The 11,744-nt window shown below is 29.7% G+C and overlaps 1 protein-coding gene across 1 annotated transcript in view; it reads left to right on the forward strand.

The window, feature by feature from the left end:
• The window catches only part of LOC118196848 (DENN domain-containing protein 1B-like), an 81,613-nt gene that overhangs the window by 58,144 nt on the left and 11,725 nt on the right, over nucleotides 1-11,744 (forward strand). The window contains exons 20-21 of the mRNA XM_035368331.2: nucleotides 5,857-5,930; nucleotides 11,321-11,528. Coding sequence (XP_035224222.1) covers nucleotides 5,857-5,930; nucleotides 11,321-11,528 — 282 coding nt within the window. The remainder of the gene's footprint in view (nucleotides 1-5,856; nucleotides 5,931-11,320; nucleotides 11,529-11,744) is intronic.

An 11,744-nucleotide genomic window follows, 5' to 3' on the forward strand; every position in this document is an offset into this window, starting at 1 on the left:
TTTATGATTTCAGCCTTTAGTATAATTTTCCATTTCTGTTTCCTCATATGATAGAATTACTGAGCCAGATTAACTGAAAATTAAGCTGTATAATCTTTGACCACTAGTCCACATTTTTAGTTTGAATTTGACTGTTCTTGTTTTATTAAATCACCGTGAGATGTAATTGAAGCATCAGAACATGCCTTTATGTTTGTTCTTTTTAAATAAGAGGCTTATTTAAACCTTTGTCTGATATTGTAGTTACTTTCAGACATAGTGATAATTTGCTTCACGTCTATCGGGGGTTTTGGACTATTTAACTTTTACCAGATCAAATAAACCCTCATAGTTACATTGTGGAGAGGTTGACAAGTTAGGAGATAAAGCACGCAGAAACTAGTGAGAGCACTAGTTTGCATATTCAGACAAATCTCTAATTGTTAGAAAAGATGCTTAAATAGAGGAGGAAATCGATATGAACTAGACAAAATGTCTGGGAAGGCTTCAAATTAAAATGATGGATAAATATTTTGTTGGGTGTTGTTGTTACAAAACATAAATGTTTTGTAGCTTTCAATGCGTAATTATTCTAATATCCTTTAAGAATCAGTGTCGTAAATTACATGCATTTTATTAGATTTTGATTTTAATAGGCCTTTTTTAACAAATACTGTTAAAAAATTTAATAGTGGCCATGTAAATCCATAATGACTAAGGTTAACTATTTACCTAATTTAATTATTTATAACTAACTGCTTACATCTGTACATATTAAAGCGAGTTATTGCCTTTCATTAATACTCACTGTGATCACAAGATAAAACACAAAAATGTAGAAATTCAAGTATAACTTATTCTTTGCATCTAGTGAGACTTAAAATAATGTAAAACAACTTAACCCCCCTGGTGCTTTAATGGCTTATTGGAACCTGAAAGTATATTAACTGGGTTACAACCCCTGGAACTCTACACAAAGCTATGACACTAATTGCATCAAACAGAGCCTGACTAACTTTCTACACTTGCCAACCGTGCCTACATCAGGCCTTTCAGGTTTGTTCTAATCAGCAGGTCTCTCTCTAGACAAGCAGCAGTGGTGATAACATTCAATCTTTTGTTATGAATGATGCTGATTATGATCTTGCTTCTCATTTTAGCCTATGCCATTTGACATAAAATCTACTTGCTATTTACTAAACCTCTAGACCAGCGGTTCTCAACCTTTTCACTAACGTGTACCATCTAAACAAAAATTGAAAACCTTTAATACCACTATTACAAAGTACTGCTACTAATTACTGTTTTGAAATAAATAGCTCAAAATACTTTGCTGTTTTGTGTACCACCTATTTTTTTTCTTCCGTACCACCGGTTGAGAACCTCTTCTCTAGACTGACCAAGTATGTGACAAAATGAGACATAAAAAAATCAACATAAAGCTAACTATTAGTAAAACGTAAATGTGACATATCTTCTTTCAAATATGTCAAACCCATTATAAATGTAAAATATTTAATGCTACTTGGTAAACTGCATGGAGTTTTATTTTATTCTCAAACTTATTAATAATTATGTTCATTAATTCATGTTTAGTAATAATGCATGCTACTTAGGGATCTATTTTATTTTTAGGATGATCTTACAAAGTGAAATTCAGGTATAGAATAATATTTTTAATTAAATTTATTCAGTTCCCATTTGCTCATAGGTCCTTAATTTCTTTCATTAATGGTCTTTAAAAGTACTTAATTTCCGTGTGCAGAAATGTGTACGAACCCTGGAAGATTGGCCTTTTTAACCCGCATATGTAGTGAGCTAGATGCAACTACTACAATATGCCTATTACAGTACAAAGTCCGTAATCCGGACGTCCATTATCCAGAATGATCTATAATTCGGACCTCAAAGCCACAAACTTTACACATGCGCGTATGCTTTGTGCATACGTGCATTAAAAGAAATGTTTAATGAAGTAAGCAAATAAATAGTAAATTTTTTTGGGGTAAAATTTGATACCCTTTATTTCATAATTGCTTTTTATTTCATAAATTACGGTTTCATGTTTTTAATAGTATAATTTCTGCATACCATCTTACCAGATTTAAATTGATGATCTATAATCCAGAAAAACCCCTAATCCGGAATTGCTGAATTATGGACTTTCTACTGTATATCAGCAGGAACTAAGTTCTGGCCTAAAGCCGACATGAACTGACTAAGCACGCATGTAGCAGGGCTGTAGGAAGGCTCTCTCTCTCTCACGTGGATAGAAGCCACTTTTTAAATACCTTTCACAGTTTCAAAATTAATTAGCATAAAAATCCTACTCGTGCTTATTCTGGCCAGAAATAAAAAATAAGAGAGAATAGCAAAATTTAAAATATAGTAAAACTTAAAATCCTTATAAAATTTCTTAAATTTATCAACTGAGTTTAATATACTTGAAATAATTTCATTGTCAGTCAGTAGTAATGTAAAAAGAGCCTCAGATTGGTCATTGAGTCTAATGATTTACTTATCTTAAATGTTCAGGAAATTATGAGTTTCATTTTTTAAAAACAAAAGTAATTCTGCTCCTTTTGCATAATTTAAAACCTGGAATTTCTAAAAACTTATTTTCAGTTTCGGTGAAAAATGTCAGTACCCACAAAATCAGTTATTTATAAGCCATTACTTCCCCAAAATCGTGAATAAACTAATTAAGTTTTAATATGCATTAAAACAAAAGAAAAAAAAAGAGCTCTTATTTTGTTAAAGTGTGGAGTTGCAGTATCAGTTCAAATCTAAAACAAAAATTATGCAAGAGAAAAGCATAGTAGAGTAAACAAGGAAAAACATATTAAAATGGTTGGAAATGAATGTCTGAAAAATATTTTGAAGAGTGAAAGAATCTTTTTTTAAAAATATATCAAAATTTTGACATGAATAAAATTTCATACCCACCAGCAAAGCTACTTTACTACACCAGCAAACTAAAGTAATTTTTATAGAATAAATACACTCTTTTCAAATCTCTTCAGTGAGGTTTTTCTAATAATTAATCCTTTCCTACTCCTTTCACTATATTCCATGCATCTATATTATTAGCAGTTATAGAAAGTGACAGAATTGAAATTTGTGATTTATTAAAAAAATTATTGTCTTTCATAGCTTTCTTTTCCATTCCATTTTCTCCTTTTGTATCCCAGGGTATGCTGAGTTTCAAGAATGACTGAACCAAATCTTTGCTGTCAAGCTGTCTTTACCGTTATAGCCTGAAGGCTGTGTTGCTGATTGTTTCAGCATGTTTGTTGTAGTTTTTTGACAACTGTAAACATGTTTTGGTAGATCTCCTGAGTAATACTAGCTATTAAATTGTGTTTTCATTCTTTGTCAAGTTTTGTTGTTAATCACTCTCAATCCACGAACTCCGAACAAACACAGCTATGTGTAAATGACAAGGATTTGCAGATTATTGAAATTCTACTGTATATTGTACAGTTCATCCTGTAAAATAAATTCATGCAAATAAATCATAATAGTTATTTGGGCATAATAGGTATTTGGTTATTTGTAAGCACAGAAGTGTTTTAAAATTATAATATATTGTGAAAATATGCAGTTATTTGTTAGATGGTTAAATAAATTGCTCTAGAAATGAAAGCTTATAAGAAAACTGAGTAGAAATACAATAAAATTGTATATACCCATTATGGTTCAGACATTAAATGTCTTCTTTATTTTCAAAATGCATTAATATTAGTGAAAGAAAACATTCTATAGGTACCAATTCAAATGAAAAAAAAAGTATTTTTTTATGAGTGGATTGTTTTTTTTTTTTTTTTTTTTTTTTTTTTGTCTAAAATCAACTGTTCAAAGAATTTAGTTTTAAATCATTTTGTTATGAGTGTCAGTACCATGTGACAAAAGTCACTAATTTTTTTTTTTAATTTTACCTTAATAGTAATTAATTCGAAAAATAGAACTGAAATATGAAAATAATTTCTAGTATTTTAAGAGGTTGTTTTTGACATCTTATAAAGTGTAAGCTTATTGAATTAAATTATTCTGACAAAAGTCAGAAGATATAAATTAATCTACAAGCTAATCAAAAATATTCTTGCTATTTTTTATATATCATTTGATGAAGTGCTCATAGAAATTAAATGAAATGCCTCGTGCACTGGAAAAGCAGTGGAGGTTAGTGTAATCATTGACCTGCACTAATACAGGCAAGTTTTGCATACACAGCTATCATTGCTCATCTAATGTTGAAGAGAAATGGTGGTATTGAACCATTTTGTTGGTATTTGTTTGCTCTCTGACTTTAAGGTAGGCTTGTCGACAGCTGCATCAAGTTGTCGAGTATATCAGGCATTTAGGGTGGGAGCCTTAGATGAACATACTGCTAGACATTGGTTCCAGAAATTCTGGTAAGGAAGACCGAGTCTTTGTGATGAATCCTGTAGTGGACAACCACAGGTGCTGAATGACAAGTCCCTGGAGTCAGAGAAGAACAGCAGTCTGGTGAGCTTGCTAAATGCTTTCAGGCTTCAAAGGAAACAGTTCCACTTCACTTGTACTGTGTAGGGAAGGTGTACAAGTTGAGCAAATGGTTACACCACACTTTATGGGCAGCCAAGAAGGAACAGTGAGTGATAACCTATTTTGCCATTGCTGTTTCACTAGCATAATACAGCTATGTTTGGTCAAGTGCTCATGAGTGATGAAGTGGGTCAAGGTGACACTCCCAAGAATACTAGAATATTGGTTGTCACCACATGACCCTATTCCTTATACCTTAAGACCAACTCTTCACCCAAGCAACATCCTGTGTTATGTCTGATGGGTTAGTTGCCAAGTGGTGCATTTTGTACTACTACTGTCAGACCATACCATAACTGAAGACCAGTATTCTCAGCACTTGTGATGAGTGCATTGCAGTAGCAGGAGTTAGCACTGATTGATTGAAAAAGTGTGCTGTACTTCCACAACAATGAGAAACCCAAGTACCATTCAGTGATTTGGTTGTTTGCCATACCTAACCTCACAAATTACTGCCTCTTTCATTCCTTGGACAATCCATTAAATTCTTTGATAATGAGGCAGGCCTGCAGCATACATTTACAGATTTCTTCTCTTCCAAAATCCCCAACTTTTACCACCAGGGTATTCATTGCACAGCTGCAAGAAAATTGGCAAAGGGTACTGGATGCTGATCAAGATTACTCTGAAACCTACCTTATAATATTGAATTTTTATTTTACCTTTTTATTACCATAAATAATTTTAGTATCAGTTTTAAATGTTTTATTAGTGTCATATTTATCATAGATGAAGATTTAAAGCAGAAATTGCTGCATGCTTTGTGAAAAAATACTACCTCCCTTCCCAGTTTTCCCATTCAATAGGATTTTACCCAAAATGCAGATATACATTTTGGCCAATGTGATGCAACATAACTCTATTATTAGAGCTTAAATGCATTTGTGTGATTCGAGATTACTCTGAAACCTACCTTATAATAATGAATTTTTTTTACTTTGATAATACCTTAAAATAATCTAAAAAAAAATAATTTTTTAGTGTCATATTTATCATAGATGAAAATTTAAAGCAGAAATTGCAGCATGTTTTGTGAAGAAAATACTGCCCCCTTCCCAGTTTTCCCATTCAATAAGATTTTAACCAAAATGCAAATAGACATTTTGTTTTGAAATGAATGCCAATGTGATGTAGAGCTTATGCATTGTATTATCAGAGCTTAAAGGCATTTATATGTATCTTATTGTATTGACTTTTGTTTGCTTGAAATTGTTTGAATTTTTTATATGTATTGTAAGAGGGGAGGATTTCTAAGATCTGTGAGTTGTAACAAATGTATTTTTTTTCCAGAGAATATCTTATAATTCTGACAATAGTAAAAGCAGTACACTTGATGGCATCAACTTAGCTAATTCTGTATCTGGGTGAGTTATATGTTATGTGCTTTATGTGTAAACTTGACATGACACAACACAACAGTGACACAATGCATTGTAAACTTGTTAAATTTTTCATAATTCCCATTACAGAAGCGTTGATTTTTGATAATTTTATAATAATAACCCAAGTGCCATGTATTCATAAATTACATGCAAAAAATATGTGCAATTTATGAATGGCCTTGTGTATAAAAAATATAAAACTAGAATGTAAATATATCGTAAAATGCGCTTGGAAAAAATAGTAGATATTTACTATTTTTGCGTCACCATATATGTAAGTTATACGTAAAATTCAAGCATATTCATGCAAATGATCATGCTTTGTAGCTTTCATGTATGTTTTTGGTGGAAATTTACATATATGTCACATAGAAGTAAAGCTTCCCAATTTTTTTACTTTGTATATTTTTAGTGAAAATTTACATAAATCTACATAAATCTGTGTAATTTTTTACTTAACATGCATGTATACTTCTCTTTAAAATTTACATAATTATATTTTTGCATACAGGGATATTTTGGTAAAAATTCAGGTAAATCTCTTGTACTAGTATGTAGTAATGTACATTTTTGACAAAAAGTTGCACGAATCAACTATTTTCTTACTTAATCGGTTACTGCATTTATACGAGCACTTTTTGTGAAATCTACATATATTTTCATGAGTATACATACGTCTTTTTAGTACCATATTTTTATAATTATATGTAGATAATATACTTGCATTACAAATGTAAAAACGCCGTTTTAAACATGTATGATTTTCATACACTGGCGCTTTTAGTTACATAGTGTAAAATAGAATGTATATGTATCAGACATAGATAAACTTTTATAGTATTTAAAAAACACCATCCACAATTTTTTTCCATTCATGTACTGAAATTTTCCACAGTTTATTAAATCTGATAAGCTAAAATAATTAAAACTAAACCTATCCTTATTAAGTAAATCAGTTTTCTAAAAATGTATAAATTTAATACTCCAGAATTTTATATGAAAGCAATTACTGCAATGAAAAGTAGAAATAATTTTAAAGACATTGAAAAATATTAATTAAAAAATTTCATAATATGTAGTGATCAAATTAAATTAAATGATCGAATAATTTAAGCATATTTCAAAAATACTCTTTTTACCTTAAAAAACAAAATCAATAAGAGACACCTACCTTTTTTTTGTTTCAAATTATAACTTCTATTTAATGCACATTCATAAAATTGTACCTGTAGTTTTTTTCATGGATGCTCTACCTATGTTTCAATTTCTATGAAATTTTCTCTTTATTAATAGCTATTTTGTTTCCGTAAATTTATTTTTTGGTTAACTTAACAAAATAAATATAATTTTTTCCCCAACCATTTAATGATATTTAATCTCTTAATATTTTGGTTTGATGTGTCTCATATAAAATGAACAGCAAATTTAAACCAATAATAACAAAGAATACATAAATTAGAACTAATTAGTGCTAAAAGGAATCATCTTTTAATTTTGTTATTCAGAGAGCAGTCAGTGGAATGCAAATGTCTTTTGTCAGAAACTAAAATGCGTCTTGGACATGGCACATCTTTCTTAACTTGGATGAGGAAATGAGTTCTTTTTTCAGTTCATTATCAATAATTAAAAATGCTATTTACATTTCTGTTCAATTAAATTTGTTTGTTTTAGGTAACGCAATGTAAAACATTGTTATAGACGGAATTCTGCTATCTAATGCATGGATGGATTAGGTTGTAAAACGTTATATAAAAATAAGAGAAAACTTGGAAGAAACACTAAACATCAGCGATTTTGTGTTCTTACTCCTTTATAAATCAGCATTTTATTTATGAAGCACATCTTTAATTGCATAAAAATTAATTTTAATGATTCAGAACACCATTTCATAAAAGTGATCTCTGTTATGATTTACATTTTATTCTTAAGACTTTTAGAAAACATGAATTATAGTTATGATTGATTGTCCATATGTTGAATATTTTTCTTTTATGAGTTAGTAACTTTTTCCATTGCTTATATAAAGAAAATACTTTTTCGCCTTATTTTTTCTTATTGACTTCAGAAAATGTCTGCAGAAATCAAAACAATGAAGCCATGATATACATTGTTTCAATTATTTAATTTTACATTAAATTTCAAAATTCTACAAGTCTTCCCTAAACAATAGAATAAAAAGGTAAAATTTTTGAACCAGTTCCACAAAAACATGAAAAAAATGAAATATAAACTATTATTTAAAAAGCTTTATTGTAAAAAATTTCTGTAATACTGTAAACAATAGAAAATTGAATACTTCTATTAATTTTTCCAAACCAGCATCTGAAAAGAAAGTGAAGACAATTAGTAAAATAAAACATCTTCAAAATATTAATTATTTAAAAAATATTATAAAAAAATTTAAAGTTTCAGTAATGCAAAATTAAGTGTTAAAGATTAAATTCAAATGCTTAAAGCAAAATTGCCATAATTAAGTTTTATATCAACAATAAATATTAATGTAGCAAGTGAATTTAATTATTTAATTTTTGTGCTATATGTGCCAATAAATAATACTGTGGTATGATTTTTTCTCTCTCTCATAACAGTTTGAACAATTACCTAAAAACTAGCACAGCAAACGGCGGGAAAACCTACAGTTTGAGGATTAGCCCGAGAAGGTCAAAATATTTTTTATGATTGCTTTATATTCTAAATGAATGCCTAAAACATGTGAAAAATTTCATTACAATAGATTCAATACCATTTGACAGTACAATCCTATAATGTTATGGTGTTTGCCATGGGTGTGAAAGAGAAATCCTTCTTATACCGTATTTTTACACTGGGTGAGACATGGTCCAGAATATATGAACCATAACAGGATTGCTAATTGAATGGGTGGCATAATTATGGGTTATCAAAAAAAAATTTAAACTTCATTAGAACCGTAACAGTATGAATGGTCATCTTTTTGAATAACCATGGTATCATTATCCTGATACATGGATATATTGTCAAGACATGTTTATTTTTGGAACGTGACCTGCAACCAACATTTCTATAGAAGTGGCAGCACCTTCTAGAGAATCTTTCAGTTTTGTAGACCAGTAATTAGGTACATCTAGTGAACGTTATGACTGATTTGCTCACTCATTGAGGCTGATATCTACCACATCCACCATACTTCCTGTACTTGAACTCCTCTGACGAGTTGATTTTTGAAATGAAGTATAGGCATTCATGGCATTTGTTTTCAAACTATGCCACATATCTTCAGTAAATAGTTCATTACATTTGAAACATAATGAAAATAGTCACCTCACTGATGTTCTGTAACTTCCATATCACAGTGCTAGTGATTCTATCAGAGGACAGTAAGTATTTCATAGAGACATTTTTTTTTTTTTTTTGTATCAATTGTGTATGTATAATTACTACTGTTCCAGTTTTTGTATACGTAAAATTGAATTTATTCCTCGAGTAAGAAGGATGTAAATCAGATTCACTCTAAATGCATAGTCAGTGTAATGTTGAATTTTGCTCACTTTTAATATTTTATTTAACTATGTATTAGCATTTTAAAAATTTTTTCCTCCAGTGTTCTGTTACTTGTTTTCGTAAGAAATTGAAAGGAAATGTTTAAATTTATAGGTTTTATAAAAATCAAAAAGTAAATTTAGATTAGAGGTTTTAATGCAGTAAATTCCTGATTAACCTGGGTCACAGTGGGGAACATGTTCATGGTTAATCCAAAATCATAATTAATTTGGGTGGAGTTACATTAACCAGGGATGAGGACTAACCCAAATTTTATTTAACAGAAACATATTATTAAGAATTTGTATTTTAAAGCAGTTTAATCTGTAGATTAAGTCCATTTGGTTATGTAGTCAGCATTCAAAATGAGAACTTCCAGAAAGGACAGTATATTTATTTATATTATTCTTGTATTAATTAATTGCTGTATACTTGATTTATTTTTATCATTTATCAGTCTATTTTTAACATAGGATTTATTAATGTTGACATATTCCAGATTACGTAAAATTAAATTATATGCTGTTATGGATAAAAATTTCTAAATATCGTGACATCATCTGCTGTCACTGCTGTTATCGCACATCTTCTCTTATCCTTTTTGTAGTTCTTTTAGAAACTTTGCTTAGTTGTGATGGTTTGTAATTGTAACTTTCCATTGCTTCATAGTAAACAGACTTAACTTTTTTAAACAAGGCCTAGTTCATCTGCTCTTGTTAATCAGTTAACTGTATTAACTGTGTTACTTCTGTTGATATTAAATTTAATACAGTTCTAAGGTATTTCCTCCCTTCTTTCCGCATGCCTTTGTGGTGTGCACATTCGATGTGGTGAAGCACTTTCAATGCATATTCGAGAGGTCCAGGGTTTGAGTTCCAGTGAGGGTCCTGCATATTTTTCACAGCTTCTACTTCAAAAAACCTAATGAGTCTACAATGGCATCTAAACTAAAAGGTGGGGGGCAATAATTTGTTGCCACTAGTATTTGGCAATTAGGTTCTTTCATTTCCAGTCATTTGCTAAAAGGGGGAGTATATAAAGTATTTTCTCCTTCCTTTCCACATGTCTTCATGTTTTCACGTGTCCTGCTTTAAAAGTAACCTAATGACTTTACACCATTTTAAATAATATTAGATTACTTTTTTCTTCTGGCCTTTCTTTTCTGAGATTTTTATTTCTTTTTTTTTAAGCCATTTATTTTTAAGTCTTCAAATCTAATTTTTGAGAGATTCTGTTATAGTTTCATGCTTTCATATTTAAGTTAAACTGTAAAGAAACTGAATTGTTAAAACCTGTGCAGAATATTATTAAAGTACATACTCATTAAAAGTTACTGCAATATATATTATTAAAAGTTGATATACTTTTTTTAAAAAATTCTAATTTTAAAGAACTTGCATTGATTTTATTAGCTTTAAAAGTAGTAATGTCTTTTTTGAACTAGCATTTATGAGCATCCTCTTTCATCTTTTGTTTGTTTTATATTTTGGATATGATAGAATATTCATAACTTAGGAGAATTTCAATGTAATTTTTATTTGAAAGCACTAAAATTGTTTTGATTTTTAATTTAAGTGTATCAGTTAATCTTTGTGCTTTTAAAAATGACATGTGTAGCTTTATCTTAACAATAAGACTTTTTTTTATCCAGAGTTTTAGGAGTTATCTTCATGAGATCTGTTATAATTTAGTAAAAGCTGAGCACATTCTGAAATAAAAGTTCTGCTCAAATATTACAACACATTTGAGTTTAGAAAAGAATAACCCGTTTTAATGTTTGTTAGTGGTACTATCATGCCCTAGAAATCATTGTACTCGATTAAAATATTTATGCATATGTCTCATTTTACTAGCACTCGCCGATATAAGATGCTAACAGTTGATGAAATATCTTTGCCATCAGAAGAATCTGGTGATGGAGGAAGCAGTCCAAGTATACAAAGGATAGATATGGATCTCATGGATGATTTACGTGATATACTTTTTCGGAGATGTTCTGTATCCAGTGATAATCTCAACTCATTTGGATTAGATGATAATATTCAAATTGAGACTCAAGATGTGAGTGTTTTGTCATGTTTTCTAAGAACTTTTCAATATCACTTCATTTTTTCACCTAAATTTAGTTAAAGATTGCAAAAATATTAAGGTATATTGTCTTATGTGTAATGTGATATTAGAAATATTTGTTCTGAAATTCGTATAAATGTTAAATCAAAATTTTAGCTGTAAGATTGTTGCTTTTCTGCAGTATTTTCGTGTAAATTAATCTTTTTA

This window comes from Stegodyphus dumicola, chromosome 9 (genome assembly GCF_044657685.1).
Source record: "Stegodyphus dumicola isolate Sdum_Otavi_A_Nest chromosome 9, ASM4465768v1".
NCBI lineage: Eukaryota > Metazoa > Arthropoda > Arachnida > Araneae > Eresidae > Stegodyphus > Stegodyphus dumicola.